Raw genomic sequence first — 16,371 nt, forward strand, 5'->3', positions numbered from 1 at the left:
AACATGTGTTACTGCAATCCTTTTCTGTGAGAAATACTTGCCAACATTTACGGCCATGACTGTATATATATATACCAACAGATACGCAGCAGCAACTCCATGAGGTGCAAACAAAGAGTGTATTTATTCAACGTGAGGCGACGTTTCGGTTTGCTCACCAAACAGTTTGGTGAGCAAACCGAAACGTCGCCTCACATTGAATAAAGACACTCTTTGTTTGCACCTCATAGAGTTGCTGCTGCGCATCTGTTGGTATTAAAGTGGACCCCTGGACCTGGGCTCTAGCTGACGGCACCCGTGCTTCTTTTCTGGGATGTGCGTCTCTCCTTTCGTTCTTTATACACACATATATATATATATATATATATAGATAGAGCAGGAAAGCAGCACTCCAGGGTAAGAAAAAGTGCTCGGGTGCCTACTGTGTCGGGTCTAGGTTGGGGACCCCTCCAAACACAGAAAAATTAAATAAACAGTGGCACACCAGGTGTCAGCAAAAATAAAATGTGATTTATTCCAGAGACGTGTAGGCAACGTTTCAGCTGGCTCACCCAGCCATTTTCAAGCACTTCAGTGCTTGAAAATGGCTGGGTGAGCCAGCTGAAACGTTGCCTACACGTCTCTGGAATAAATCACATTTTATTTTTGCTGACACCTGGTGTGCCACTGTTTATTTCATTTTTCTATATATATATATATATATATATATATATATATATGTATTTATTTTTTTGTTACAACTAGCGCTCCGGCCTCGTTCTCCTCTGCGCATCGTGGAATGTGCCCGCATGCGAACGCCGGGCCGTTACTCATCTCCTGCTTCCTCCGTTGTCCACGGTCGCCGGCGTGTGTGTACACGCCCTCTAGGGCACGTGTGTGCCGGCTCTCTGCGCTTTAAAGGGCCAGTACAGCCTTAACTGGTTACTGCTGCTCGCTGACACTATAAGTGTCAGCACTTCCTGTTTACCCTTGCCAGATCTTTGTGCCCCACAGCCTGAGATAAAGCATACCGTACTTGTGTTCCACCTTACGGTGTACCAGACCTCCTTGCTACGTTTCCTGTCCACGCTCCAGTGCCGCCTTTCCTGACCTTCCTGCCTGTCCCCGACTACGAATTTGCCTTATGCTTCCTGTGCCACGCTTCACCTCGGCAACCTGTGAGAAGGAGTCATATCAAGGGCAGTGGCCTGGGTGTCGCCTGCCATAGTCCATCCCGCTTTGCAGTGGGCTCTGGTGAAAACCAGCGGCACCTTAGACTCCGCTGCCTGGTACGGGCCACACCATCATCCACACAGACTCAGCGGATCCACTTCACCACAGCCGTTACATATATATATTATTTAATCAACTGCTACTTGTTTTCTAATGCTGTAACAGTTCTTAGTGTTTACTCACAGACGAAAATGACCACCCACAGAGCACCTTTGGGTCGATAAATTATTGAAAAAGCTAAAGTTCTCATGCATTGAACTATAATCTAATCAATCAAATTTTACCTGGGTTAAGAGGTACTAAAATATATCTTTTATTTATTGCCATTAAAATGTGACCCCAAATAGCAGAAAGCCACTGTACAGCAAACACAGTAGAGATGCCACTACTAAATTATTTATCTCAAATATTATGGCACTTGTGTAAATCAAAGCAGAGTATTGAGGGTTTGATAACAATGGTTATCCGTGGGGGTAAATTAGCAGCCTCTTAACCTAGTCTTCCTTCACTATCCCTTAGGGTACAAACATATCTCCATAAGTGGATCCCCTATATCAGCTACCCTACCACTAGTCTCTTCCCTAACTGCTTGGTACCAAATTGGGGCACTGGCCCAAAAAAGGGCAACTTCCGTACCTCTTGTACCTTACCCTACTCTCAATAGGGCCATAGGGAGATATACACTGGATGAAAAAGGGTATGCTTACACAAGTGACAAACACAATAAATGAAGTGTAATAGTAATAATCACATCAAAGTGAAAAAATATACCATATATCCTACTCTGGTGGATCATCAGGGAGGTATCAGGGTGCTTTCAGCCCTGCAATCCTGCTGTGCTTATAATCACGGGGGATGGGGTGCTGTTAGCCCCGCAGTCCTTCTGCTTATAATAACAGGGGGGGGGGGTCTGCTGTTAGCCCCGTGATCTGCTGTCCTGCTTGAAATCACAGGGATAGGGGTCCTGCCTGCCATGCCCAGCGCTGATCCCGCCTGTCTGATTGAGGCAGGCAGGTAGCTGCGCTGTGCTTTTCAGTGTCCCAGCTGCACTGAGGTTTCGGACTCATGCTCCCAGGCTGGCATGAGTCCGAAATCACTGAGTCGGGACATGTAGAGAGACCTCTAGTGGTCGGTTTTTAAAAGTAAAAAAAATATATAAAAGATAAATTTTTGTTAATCACATGGTATTAGAAAGTTGTTTCATATACATTGATTAACAAAACATAAAAAGTTTATTGGTGACAGGTACTCTTTAATGGCAATAAATAAAAGTTATATTTTAGTATGTCTTACCGCAGACTCGTAGCAAACCTCGCAGCTCGGCCGTTGATTACTTTAGTCTGCATAAAATAGTTCAGCTTTTTAAGTGCTCCTGTTACCTGGAAAAGTCCTAGGAGACCTATGATTTCATCCTGGACTTTTCCAGGTAACCAAAGCCAGTTGATTCAACTCTAATCAAGACCTTTGCTGAGGAAGAGTTGACCAGTTGCCCATAGAAACCAATCAGATTGCTTCTTTTATTTTTCATAGGTCTTTAAAAAAATAAAAGAAGCAATCTGATTGGTTGCTATGGGCAACTGGTAAACTTTTCCGCAGCACAGGTCTTGATGAATCTCCTCCAACAACCTATAATTAGAATGTGAAAATTCGAAATGTAGAAATTTTTGCAGATTAAAAATGTTAATTTTACATGGTCATAAGTACTCAGGCCCTCTACTATGACGATGGTGGCCTCCAATTTCTCTTGATCATCTCTGAGATGCTTCTACACCTTGATTGGTGCACCTTTGGTAAATTTAGTTGAATGGACAGGATTTGGAAAGACATGAACATTGCATATAATAATTACAAAATAACATTGAGAGATATAGACAAACTCTCAGGACTCACAGCTGACAATGCATTACAGAGCAAAAACCAAGTCATGAGGATGAAAGAATTGCCTGTAGAGTTCAGAGACAGGTTATCTGGAAATGGGTAAAAATACATTTCTGCTACACTGAAAGTTCAGAGCACAGTGGCATGGTCACTCTGGCTGAACAATGAACTTGAAACCGATCTAATATCTCTGGAGAGACCTGAAAATGACTGTCCAGCAATAGTTCACAGCCAACCTGACAGGGCTTAGGAGGATTTCCAGAGAAGAACGGCAGAGAATCCCCAAATCCAGATAAGCAAACCTTGTGGCATAATTTCCAAAAAAGACTGGAGGCTGTAATCATTGCCAAAGGTGCTTCAGCTGGGTACTGAGTAAAAGGTCTCAACACTTAAAGGGGTACTCCGCCCCTAGACATTTTATCCCCTATCCAAAGGATAGGGGATAAGATGTCAGATCGCTGCGGTGCCGCTGCTGGGGAGCCCTGGGATCCCCACTGCGGTACGGTGCTATCATTACAGCACAGAGGGAGTTCGCTCTGCACGTAATGGGCAGGGGCCGGAGGATCGTTACGTCACGTCTCCGCCCCTCGTGACGTCACGGCCCGCCCCTTTCAATACAAGTCTATGGGAGGGGGCGCGGCGGTCGTCACGCCCCCTGCCATAGACTTGTATTAAGGGGACAGGCCGTGATGTCACGAGGGGCGGAGCCATGACGTCACGCGGCTCCGTCCCCTGTATCGCCCGTCATTACGCACAGAGCGAACTCGCTCTGTGCTGTAATGATAGCGCAGTGCCGCAGCGGGGATCCCCGGGCTCCCCAGCAGCGGCACCGCAGTGATCTAACATCTTATCCCCTATCCTTTGGATAGGGGATAAGATGTCTAGGGGCGGAGTACCCCTTTAAAATATTTAAATGCTATGGTGGTCCTGTTCCCTCCTTAGCCCCTTCTGGACTGTAGTGGTGTCTCGTATTGCATCGATTACTGGAGTCACATATCCTTTTTAGTTTGCTCTTTTGACTGATTACTACTTGTGTCACATGGTTTTACCCACCAGTCTACATGTGTTTGCAGCACCCTCCATGCAAGCCCCTCAGCTGCTCGATGTAGCTCCCACTGGCCCTGATTTAATAAGTGCTGCTAGGTAGTATTCTCAGGATGTTTCCTGATGCATTTCTGGTTTACCTATGTTGACTTTATACTGTCGGTGCTGATTATTGTTTTTATGACCTATGTCTGTATTGTTTTACTAACTGCTCTTCTTGCAATAAACATATTTTTGAATGCTTAAAAAAAAAAAAAAAAATCAATGCAATAAAATAGTTTAGTTTTTCCTTTTCAATAAATAAACAAAAAATTTTAACATTCTGTTTTTATTATTACATTTATGAGGCATTAAGTCCAGAATTATGGAGGAAGGTTTGTTTTTTTTTTTTTTTTTTTCATTTTAGCACAAGGCCACAACATAACAAAGTTTGGAAATAGTGAAAGGAATTTTACAGGTAAGTAATTTTCAAATGTTTATTTCATGACATTTACTACTGTGTCTTTCCTAAACAATCCTTTAAATTTGAAAGTAATGTATCTTTCTTATTGAAATTCTCCCTGGTAGGTTGATCTCATCCTCCAACTTCATGGGGAAATTATTAACTCTATACCTTCAAAATATATTAATAAAATTCACAAATATATTGTCGATGTTCTGTGCATGCGAGGTGTCACATTTTTATTTATTTTTTGGATAGTTTAGGAAGCATTGACTTATTTAATTTATTATTTATGATGATATACAATCCTTAACATGATTGTAACAGGATTTATAATACATGACAACTTTTGATTACATGCTTACCTGTGATGAACGTCCCAATGCCATTAAATGTCTGCATATGGTGTATATGTGAAGACTTCCTAAAAGAACATAAGAAAGTAACCTATAAATAAAAAATACCCTAAACATAAAAATACAACATAAAAGCATACTAGAAGAATATACTTAATACAGACACCAACAGTGGGTCCTGCCGTGCATGGGAATGCTACAATAACTGGAAATGAATTCATATACATAGTTTTATATTTTACATACCATTAAAGATTAACCAGCACAGATGTTCTTGTGGGAGGACAACTTGCATGATGAGCTGAAGAAAATACAAAATTTTCAGGCATTTCTTCACGGATTCTGGATCCCGGAGACTGGCATCACTGATCTTTACCAACTGGTACATGCAAATACATCTTCCTTGCAGGGCATGAAACTAAAATATAGGCAGATGTGAGGCAATAGGGAAAAATTTTTGAAAGATACATTATTGATGTTTGCATTGGAACATGTTATGTAATAAACAATTTAAAGGGAAATTGTCACTCTGAAAATGCTATCTAATCTATGGGCATCTTGGTATAGAGCAGGAGCATCTCAGAAGACTGAGATATATCTGTGTGTGTGTGTGTGTGTGTGTGTGTCTATGTATCTTAGTGGGAAAAGATGCGGCATAACTTGTCAATTATTGATTGAAATCTCTGCTCTTTCTATCAAAAGCCCAATGGACTTTGTCACTCAATGATAGGATTGATCACTGAACTCCTAAGCATGGAAAGATTAGAGATTTCAATCTGTTATCAGAGGTGGACCAAATCCAGTTAAAAATAAATAAATAAAATGGATGCTTCTTTCGGCACTCACTCAAAGACAAGAATGTAGCATTAACCGTAATAATGGACAAAAAGTTATAAGAAAAAAAAGAAAGAAAGCATTATTTAACTTCACTGACCATACGATTTGAGGGTACAACTAGAGATGGCAAGGCAAAAAAAATAAGAAAAAAACAGAACAGAAAAAAATGGGAAAAAACAGTAAGGAATATGATCTTTCAAAATAATAAATAATGAGCCTCACTTTATAAGAGTGTCGGGTTTTTACAAGTGTGAAATGTTGTTTCAGACTTGCAGGATTCCTCTTTATTTACTATGGGGATTCACAGATTTACAATAGCTCTATAGGAGAACATGAAGATAGCCAAATTCTCTGCCATAGATATATATGGAGAGGGCGTGGTAGCCCTTGCTAGGGGATACGTTATTCACCAGGAAACTTCTCCTTTAATAAAACGCAAATCCTGGAATACAATTCAAATACTAAGAATGCAATATGCAGTCTGTCCCTAGGAGCGATGCAGGAAGAGGCTTTCAGATAAGTTTGGTTGTGGTTGGGCTCCATCTTGTTGGTGTTACAGTAGTTGATGTTTCCGTTCTTCCAGATCAGCCTTTATTGATATTTATCTGATTCCTAATAATGTTCTCTCCCCCCATCACAGATAATGTTCTCTCCCCCCATCACAGATAATGTTCTCTCCCCCATCACAGATAATGTTCTCTCCCCCATCACAGATAATGTTCTCTCCCCCATCCCAGATAATGTTCTCTCCCCATCCCAGATAATGTTCTCTCCCCCCATCCCAGATAATGTTCTCTCCCCCCATCACAGATAATGTTCTCTCCCCCATCACAGATAATGTTCTCTCCCCCATCACAGATAATGTTCTCTCCCCCATCACAGATAATGTTCTCTCCCCCATCACAGATAATGTTCTCTCCCCCATCACAGATAATGTTCTCTCCCCCATCACAGATAATGTTCTCTCCCCCATCACAGATAATGTTCTCTCCCCCCATCACAGATAATGTTCTCTCCCCCATCACAGATAATGTTCTCTCCCCCATCACAGATAATGTTCTCTCCCCCATCACAGATAATGTTCTCTCCCCCATCACAGATAATGTTCTCTCCCCCATCACAGATAATGTTCTCTCCCCCATCACAGATAATGTTCTCTCCCCCATCACAGATAATGTTCTCTCCCCATCACAGATAATGTTCTCTCCCCCATCACAGATAATGTTCTCTCCCCCATCACAGATAATGTTCTCTCCCCCATCACAGATAATGTTCTCTCCCCCATCACAGATAATGTTCTCTCCCCCATCACAGATAATGTTCTCTCCCCCATCACAGATAATGTTCTCTCCCCCATCACAGACAATGTTCTCCCCCATCACAGATAATGTTCTCCCCATCACAGATAATGTTCTCCCCCTCACAGATAATGTTCTCCCCCTCACAGATAATGTTCTCCCCCTCACAGATAATGTTCCCCCCCCCCCCCCCCCCCCATCACAGACACCTGTGGCATAACACAGAAGGAGACTGTCACACTGGCCTTTTGAAGGTTCTCTCTTTTGCCAACCACTGATTGACTAACATGTTGTTTCTTCCCTTTTTTTAGCACTTGCCACATATACACTGCTCAAAAAAAATAAAGGGAACACTTAAACAACACAATGTAACTCCAAGTCCATCACACTTCTGTGAAATCACACTGTCCACTCAGGAAGCAACACTGATTTACAATCAATTTCACATGCTGTTGTGCAAATGGAACAGAAAACAGGTGGAAATTATAGGCAATTAGAAAGACACCCCCAATAAAGGAGTGGTTCTGCAGGTGGTGACCACAGACCACTTCTCAGTTCCTATGTTCCTGGCTGATGTTTTGGTCCCTTTTGAATGCTGGCGGTGCTTTCACTCTAGTGGTAGCATGAGACGGAGTATACAACCCACACAAGTGGCTCCGGTAGTGCAGCTCATCCAGGATGGCACATCAATGCGAGCTGTGGCAAGAACATTTGCTGTGTCTGTCAGTGTAGTGTCCAGAGCATGGAGGCGCTACCAGGAGACAGGGCAGTACATCAGGAGATGTGGAGGAGGCCGTAGGAGGGCAACAACCCAGCAGCAGGACCGCTATCTCCGCCTTTGTGGAAGGAGGAGCAGGAAGAGCAATGCCAAAGCCCGCAAAATGACCTCCAGCAGGCCACAAATGTGCATGTGTCCACTCAAACAGTCAGAAACAGACTCCATGAGGATGGTATGAGGGCCCGACGTCCACAGGTGGGGGTTGTGCTTACAGCCCAACACTGTGCAGGACGTTTGGTATTTGCCAGAGAACACCAAGATTGGCCAATTCGCCACTGGCACCCTGTGCTCTTCACAGATGAATGCAGGTTCACACGGAGCACATGTGACAGACGTGACATAGTCTGGAGACGCCGTGGAGAAATTTCTGCTGCCTGCAACATCCTCCAGCATGACTGGTTTGGCGTGGGCCAGTAATGGTGTGGGGTGGCATTTCTTTGGGGGCCGCACAGCTCTCCATGTGCTTGCCAGAGGTAGCCTGACTGCCATTAGGTACAGAGATGAGATCCTCAGACCCCTTGTGAGACCATATACTGGTGCGGTTGGCCCATGGTTCCTCCTAATGCAAAACAATGCTAGACCTCATGTGACTGGAGTGTGTCAGCAGTTCCTGCAAGAGGAAGGCATTGATGCTATGGACTGGCCGGCCCATTTCCCAGACCTGAATCTTATTGAACACATCTGGGACATCATGTCTCGCTCCATCCACCAACGCCACGTTGCACCACAGACTGTCCAGGAGTTGGCAGATGCTTTAGGCCCGGTCTGGGAGGACATCCCTCAGGAGAATATCTGCCACCTCATCAGGAGCATGCCCAGGCATTGTAGGGAGGTCATACGGGCATGTGGAGGTCACACACACGACTGAGCCTCATTTTGACTTGTTTTAAGGACATCACATCAAAGTTGGATCAGCCTGTAGTGTGGTTTTCCACTTTGATTTTGAATGTGACTCCATATCTAGACCTCCAAGAGTTAGTAAATTTGATTTCCATTGATAATTTTTGTGTGATTTTGCTTTCAGCACATTCAGCTATGTAAAGACGAAAGTATTTCATATGATTAGTTCATTCATTCAGATCTAGGATGTGTTATCTTAGTGTTCCCTTTATTTTTTTGAGCAGTGTATTAAACAGGTCTTTGTACCTGCAGCTACAGAACACATTTATACACAACCCAGATGCTTTTACAACACTGTATGGAGTTTGTGATTATTCACATTAGTCCCTGTCCCCAATAGGCCTCACTTTGGCAACTCTGAACGCCACAGTTTTGGAGTGTGGGAAGAAACCCAGTAAATTCAGTACATTTGGACTGGGGAGGAACATAGATACTATATGATTTAATAGGACATATAGAGAGGGATTGACCTGATGGGATAAACACTCCTTTTCACTTTTCTTTTTGGCTCAAAAAGTCTCAAATGGCATTTTCACAGGGAAAAAAGGAGGAGGTGAGATATTTCCTAACAAGATATACAGTCATGGCCGTAAATGTTGGCACCCTTGAAATTTTTCAAGAAAATTAAGTATTTCTCACAGAAAAGGATTGCAGTAACACATGTTTTGCTATACACATGCTTATTCTCTTTGTGTGTATTGGAACTAAACCAAAAAAGGAGGAAAAAAACTAATTGGACGTAATGTCACACCAAACTCCAAAAAAGGGCTGGACACAATTATTGGATCCTTTAACTTAATATTTGGTTGGACAACCTTTGGAAAAAATAATTGAAATCAGTCGCTTCCTATAACCATGAATAAGCTTTTTACACCTCTCAGCTGGAATGTTGGACCCCTCTTCCTTTGCAAACTGCTCCAGGTCTCTCTTATTGGAAGGGCGCCTTTTCCCAACAGCAATTTTAAGATCTCTCCACAGGTTTTCATTGAGATTTAGATCTGGACTCATTGCTGCCACTTCAGAACTCTCCAGCGCTTTGTTGCCATTCATTTCTGGGTCCTTTTTTACGTATGTTTGGGGTCATTGTCCTGCTGGAAGACCCAAGATTTCGGACACAAACCCAGCTTTCTGACACTGGGATGTACATTGCGACCCAAAATCCATTGGTAATTCTCAGTTTTCATGATTCCTTACACACATTCAAGTCACCCAGTGCCAGAGGCAGCAAAACAACCCCAAAACATCATTGAACCTCCACCATATTTCACTGTAGGTACTGTGTTATTTTGTTTGTAGGCCTCATTCCATTTTCGGTAAACAGTAGAATGATGTGCTTTATGAAAAAGCTCTATCTTGGTCTCATCTGTTCACAAGACATTTTCCCACAAGGATTTTGGCTTACTGAAGTTCATTTTGGAAAAATGTAGTCTTGCTTTTTTTGTCTCTGTGTCAGCAGTGGGGTCCTCCTGGGTCTCCTGCCATAGCGTTTAATTTCATTTAAATGTCGACGGATAGTTTGTGCTGACACTGATGCTCCCTGAGCCTGCAGAACAGCTTAAATGTCTTTGGAACTTGTATGGGGCTGCTTATTCACCATCTGGACTATCCTGCGCTGACACCTTTCATCAATTTTTCTCTTGCGTCCATGCCCAGGGAGATTAGCTACAGTGCCATGGGTTGCAAACTTCTTGATAATGTTGCGAACTGTGGGCAAAGGCAAATCTAGATTTCTGGAGATGGACTTGTAACCTTGAGATTGTTGATATTTTTCCACAATTTTGGTTCTCTTCTCCTCTTTCTGTTCTCCATGCTTAGTGTGGCACACACAGAGACACAATGCAAAGACTAAGTGAACTTCTCTCCTTTTTATCTGCTTTCAGGTGTGATTTTTATATTGCCCACACCTGTTATTTGCCCAAGGGGAATTTAAAGGAGCATCACATGCTTGAAACAATCTTATTTTTCCACAATTTTAAAAATGGTGCAAATGATTTTGTAGAGCCCATTTTTGGAGTTTGGCGTGACATTATGTCAAATTAGCTTTTTTTCCTCCCCTGCTTGGTTTATTTCCAATAAACACAAAGGGAATAAACATGTGTATAGCAAAACATGTGTTACTGCATTCCATTTCTGTGGGAAATACTTCATTTTCTTGAAATATTTCAGGGGTGCCAACATTTACGACCATGACTGTACATCCAATAGAGCTTAATTTAGTGTGTATTTTAAATAATAAAAAACTATTCAGAAAATTGTTTTTGCATTGCGAAATTATCATACCATTAGACCAGCTTTTTCATCATCTGTTCCATTCGGAAAAAACGTAGCTTTGAATTGTTCCACATCTGAAATATGATCGATATCCAGTGAACAAAACTGTTCAAGGTACCTCCCATAACACTGAAAGAGTGCAAGCTTGTATTCCTGCAAATGAATCATGAGAGAATGTCACTAAATGTATAGCTATATACTTTTATCAAAAACAAACTGCATACTAGTTGTAAGGCTTTAGTGATTTTTGCCCTGGATAAGAAAATAAAGTTTTAGTATTTTACTCAAAATATTGGGATGAGTTTGATCCTGCAATGAATAGAACTGTACATTGTCTACACCTCTCAAACATCTAATGTCCTTTTGACAAATATCTTGGGCCTAAAGATGAAAGCTGGTCCACACAATTTTATTATATGGTTTTTGTTAATGGGCCAAATAGGGCCCATGCACACTATGGAAATTTAGCTTGGTATTCCGCTTGCACCAGAATTTCATTGATCTCAATGGGATTCTGCTGTGCTGTGCTCACTATGGAAGTTCCGTAGCGGAATTTCTGAGGAAGATCCGGATTCTGTCCAAAGAATGAACAAACCTGCATTGCAGTCAATAGTACGGCACTTAATGCAATTATTTATTTATTTTTGCAATATTTTTTCTAATCTTAGACAACCAACCTCTTTATAAGCAGCCAAGGACACTAGCTGAAATGTTCCTATGGAAACACCACTCCTCCCATAGGAGAATACCACTGGTGTGGCCAGGCCAATAACATGAGACAGAGACTTGGAAAGGTTATCTGCGCCAGAGAACTCTTAAAGGAGTACTCGGCCCCAAGACATCTTATGCCCTTTCTAAAGGATAGGGTATAAGATGTCTGATCGCGGGATGTCTGGCCTCTGGGACCCCCCACAATCTCCGGGCCGGCGCATCAATGAACACGGAAGCTTGGAGCTTCCGTGTTCATGACGCCACGTCCCCCTCCATTCATGTCTATGGGGGGCATGACGGCTAGTACATAGCCGTCACGTCTCCTCCCATAGACATGAACTAAGGGGGCATGACGGCCATGGCTGCCCATCATTTGGCATGGAGCGGAGTTCCCTCCGTGCACCAGATGACTGGGGTGCCTGGTCAGAGATATCAGATATCTTATACTCTATCTTTTGTCTAGGGGCGGAGTACCACTTTAAGTTGGTGGTACTAAGTCCTGTAACACTGGATGTGACTGCAAAAGACTGCTGATTTAGCCTCATGTTCTTAGCGCTCTCTGTTTAAGTTTCTCTTAGCTCCTTGATAAAGCAAAATGTAAAGGAGTTTGGGGGTGTTTCTTAATTTCAGGGTCAAGTAATTGAGGTGTCCTTTCAGGTCTGCACCCCTACCTAGAAAGTTTTCTAGGTATATAAATCAGACAGGCACAGTATTTTCTAGATGATAAGACCACAACCTAACATTAAAAACATTTAGATGGTATATATCCCTGTGTGTGGGGATAGACTGTGTGTAGATAGATAAATAGATAGATGATAGATAGATACACAAAGGCTCAGATTCATTAACCCCTTAAGGACCAGGCCCATTTTGGCCTTAAGGACAAGAACAATTTTATTTTTGCATTTTCGTTTTTTCCTCCTCGCCTTCTAAAAATCATAACTCTCTTATATTTCCATCCACAGACCCATATGAGGGCTTGTTTTTTGCGTCACCAATTTTACTTTGTAACTACATCCCCAATTTTACCATAAAATGTATGGCGCAATCAAACAAATATTATTTATGCGGGAAAATTGAAAAGAAAATCCGAAATTTAGCAAATTTTGGAAGGTTTTGTTTTCACGTTGTACACTTTCCGGTAAAAATGACATATTTTCGTTATTCTGTGGGTCAATACGATTAAAATGATACCCATGTTATATGCTTTTCTATAATTGTACCGCTTAAAAAAAAAATCTCAAACCATTTTAACAAAATTAGTATGTTTGAAATTGTCCTATTTTGACCACCTATAACTTTCTAATTTTTCCATATGGGGCGATATGAGGGCTCATTTTTTGCGCCATGATCTGTAGTTTTTATCAGTACCACTTTTGATTAGGTTTTACTTTTTATTCATTTTTTTGGAATAAAATGTGACAAAAAAGCAGCAATTTTGGGCTTTATAAATTTTTTTTACGTTTACACCGTTCACCGTACAGGATAATTAACGATATATTTTAATAGTTCAGACTTTTACGCACGTGGCGATACCAAATATGTGTATTATTTTTTTTATTTTTTTTCGCTTTTTTGGGGGTAAAATGCGAAAAACTGACGTTTTACCTTTTGATTGGGGGAGGGGATTTTTCATATTTTTTTACTTTTTTTATTTATTAATTTTTTTTACTTTTTTTATTTATTAATTTTTTTTACACTTTTTATGTCCCCATAGGGGACTATTCATAGCAATCATTTGATTGTTAATACTGTGCAGTGCTATGTATAGGACACAGCACTGCTCAGTATTATCGGTGATCTTCTGCTCTGGTCTGCTCGATCGCAGACCAGAACAGAAGACCCCGGGAGACGGCCGGAGCCAGGAGAGGGGACCCTCGGCCGCCGTGCTGGATGATCGGATCCCCGCGGCAGCTCTGCGTGTGATCCGATCATCCGTGCAAAGTACCGCACAGCTGCAGATGCCGTGATCTGTATTGATCACGGCATCGGAGGGGATAATGGCGGACATCCGCGCGATCGCGGATGCCCACCATTACCGGCGGGTCCCTGGCTGCTGACAGCAGCCAGGACCTGCCGGACATGACGCGAGCACCGCTCCGGTGCTCGCGATCATGTTGGCGCGTAAATGTACGTCATGGTGCGCTAAGTACCACGTCACCATGACGTACATTTACGTCCATTGTCATTAAGGGGTTAAATTTGTCTGAGACAAAACTGTCTCATTTGCCTATAGCAACTAATCCCAGCTCAGCTTCTTTTCTCAATTCTTAACTTGCTCTTGTAAAATAAAAGCTAAGCTGTAATTGGTTCCTATGGGCAAATCTGGATCAATGTGGTACTTGAGGTGGTTGATTGAGCTTTATATTTGTGCATACCACTAATATGACATGGTTATTGGAGTTAAGGGAAAGAAGGATGAGATCCCATTCCATCTGCTCCATTCATGTGTAAAACATGATGAATCACCTAAGAGCTTCTTTTAAAGGGAATCTGTTACCTGGAAAATCACTATGAAATTGCTGACACAGTTGTATAGTCATTGTAGAACAGAGAGCAAGGTACCTGTAGTTCGTATATCCGTGGCTGCAATGCTTGGAAAATTGCTTTTAATTGTCCATGTGAAAAGCCAAAGGGGTGTGGTTGGGACACTTGCTGCAATGCCTCTTACTGCTCCATTTCATTAAAGGGGTACTCTGCCCCTAGACATCTGCTATCCTTCGGATAGGGGATAAGATGTCTAGGGGCGGAGTGTCCCATTAAGCTCTCTCCTAGCCCTGCAGAAATCCCATGCAGTCGCCGTTCACCCTGATTGCAGTACACATGCAGTGCACTTCCTAGCTCCATCAGCAGCCTCACTGCACGTGTATCGTCACTGACAAAGAGTGCTAGAGCTCGGTCTTCCCCCGCTCTTCACTCTCAGCGACATCGCAACAATGAGCTTTGCACTTCTGGAGACAGGAAGCTCATTACTTGTGCGCTGCAATCAGGATGAATGGCGCATGAATAAAATTTCACAAGGGGTTGTAGTGCCCTGCCTGTCAATCATAGATGGAGAGGGCAATTAAAGGAAGCAAAGAGAGGCATTACATCCCGAACACTCCAGTGCATTTTTTTTTAAGCATTGCAGCCACAAACATACTAACTACAGGTACCACCATACTCTCTGTGCTATAATAGCTATAAAACTGTGTCAGTACAGTAGTTTCATAGTGATTTTCCAGGTGTCAGATTGCTTTTAACCCCTTAAGGACAGGCGTCGTAAATGTACAGCGCTGCATACGGCGCGGCTATGACACGAGCACAGCAGCCGTGGACTCTGACATCAGCGATCGCGCTGATGTCTGCCATTAACCACTCAGGTGCCTTGATCAATAAAGATCACGGCATCTGCGGCAGTGCGGCACTTATAATGGCTGATCTGACCGCACGTGGCACTGCTGCGGGGGATCAGATCAGCCAATATGGCGGACAGAGGTCCCCTCACCTGCCTCTGTCCATCTCCCGGGGTCTTCTGCACTGATCTGCCTTCCAGCAGACCAGAGCAGAATATCGCCGATAATACTGATCAGTGCTATGCCCTATGCATAGCATTGAACAGTATCAGAAATCTAATGATTGCTATAAATAGGGAACTAAAAAAAAGTGTAAAATAAATGTTTAAAAAATAAAAAAAAAATAAAAAAGTGAAAAAATATTTGAAAAAGCCCTTCCCCCATTAAAGTTTTAGATCACCTCTTTTCCCCATATTAATACAAAAAGGCATAAAAGGTATCCTTGCATGCATAAATGTTGGAACTATAAAAATGTAATGTTAATGATCCCGTAAGGCTAACGGCATAAACGTAAAAAAAATTGTAATAAAAAGCAATCAAAAAGTCACATATACGCAAACGTGGTATCAAAAGAAACTACAGATCATGGCGCAAAAAATAAGCCCTCACACATCCCTGAATACAGAAAAATAAGTAAGCTAGAGGTAGTCAAAATAGAGCAATTTTAAACACACTGATTTTGAAAATGCTTTTTTAAAGCAGTACAATAATAGAACTGTATGTAACCATGGATATCATTTTAATCATATTGACGCAGAGAATAAAGAAACATGTAATTTTTACCGTAAAGTGTAAAGTGTGAAAAGGCACCCCCCAAATTAGCAAAATTATGATTTTCGTTTAAATTTCCTTACGCTAAAAATACATTTTACCATACATTTTAGGGTAAAATGAGTGATGTCAGTACAAAGTACAACTGGTCACGCAAAAAACAAGCCCTCATATGGGTCTGGGAATGGAAATATAAAAGAGTTATGAATTTTAGAAGGAGAGGAGGAAAAAACAAAAACGCAAAAATTTAATTGGCTGTGTCCTTAATGGGGTTCTCCACCATAAGGTGATTTTAGTACATACCTGGCAGACAGTAATGGACATACTTAGGAAGGATCTGCGCTTGTCTTGGGGCTAAATTACTATATTGTGAGATTACCATAACACTGTGGCTAGCTTTTTGTGAACTGGTATTTCCTGTTTGATTTTTCTTTTTTTGACTACAAATCCCATAATTCCATTTTCCTCCCTCCCACACATCAGCCACCCCACCCATTGAAACATAAATGAGCTGCATCCATTCAAAAGACCTGTGGTT

At 42.0% G+C, this 16,371-nt stretch overlaps 1 protein-coding gene across 1 annotated transcript in view; it reads right to left on the bottom strand.

The window, feature by feature from the left end:
* Positions 1-16,371, bottom strand: part of CFAP54 (cilia and flagella associated protein 54) — a 395,393-nt gene that overhangs the window by 368,732 nt on the left and 10,290 nt on the right. Inside the window, exons 3-5 of the mRNA XM_056574483.1 lie at positions 11,026-11,169; positions 5,179-5,350; positions 4,942-5,000 (exon numbers count right to left, since the gene is read on the bottom strand). Of these exons, the coding sequence (XP_056430458.1) occupies positions 4,942-5,000; positions 5,179-5,350; positions 11,026-11,169 (375 nt within the window). The remainder of the gene's footprint in view (positions 1-4,941; positions 5,001-5,178; positions 5,351-11,025; positions 11,170-16,371) is intronic.

This window comes from Hyla sarda, chromosome 4 (genome assembly GCF_029499605.1).
Source record: "Hyla sarda isolate aHylSar1 chromosome 4, aHylSar1.hap1, whole genome shotgun sequence".
Taxonomy (NCBI): domain Eukaryota; kingdom Metazoa; phylum Chordata; class Amphibia; order Anura; family Hylidae; genus Hyla; species Hyla sarda.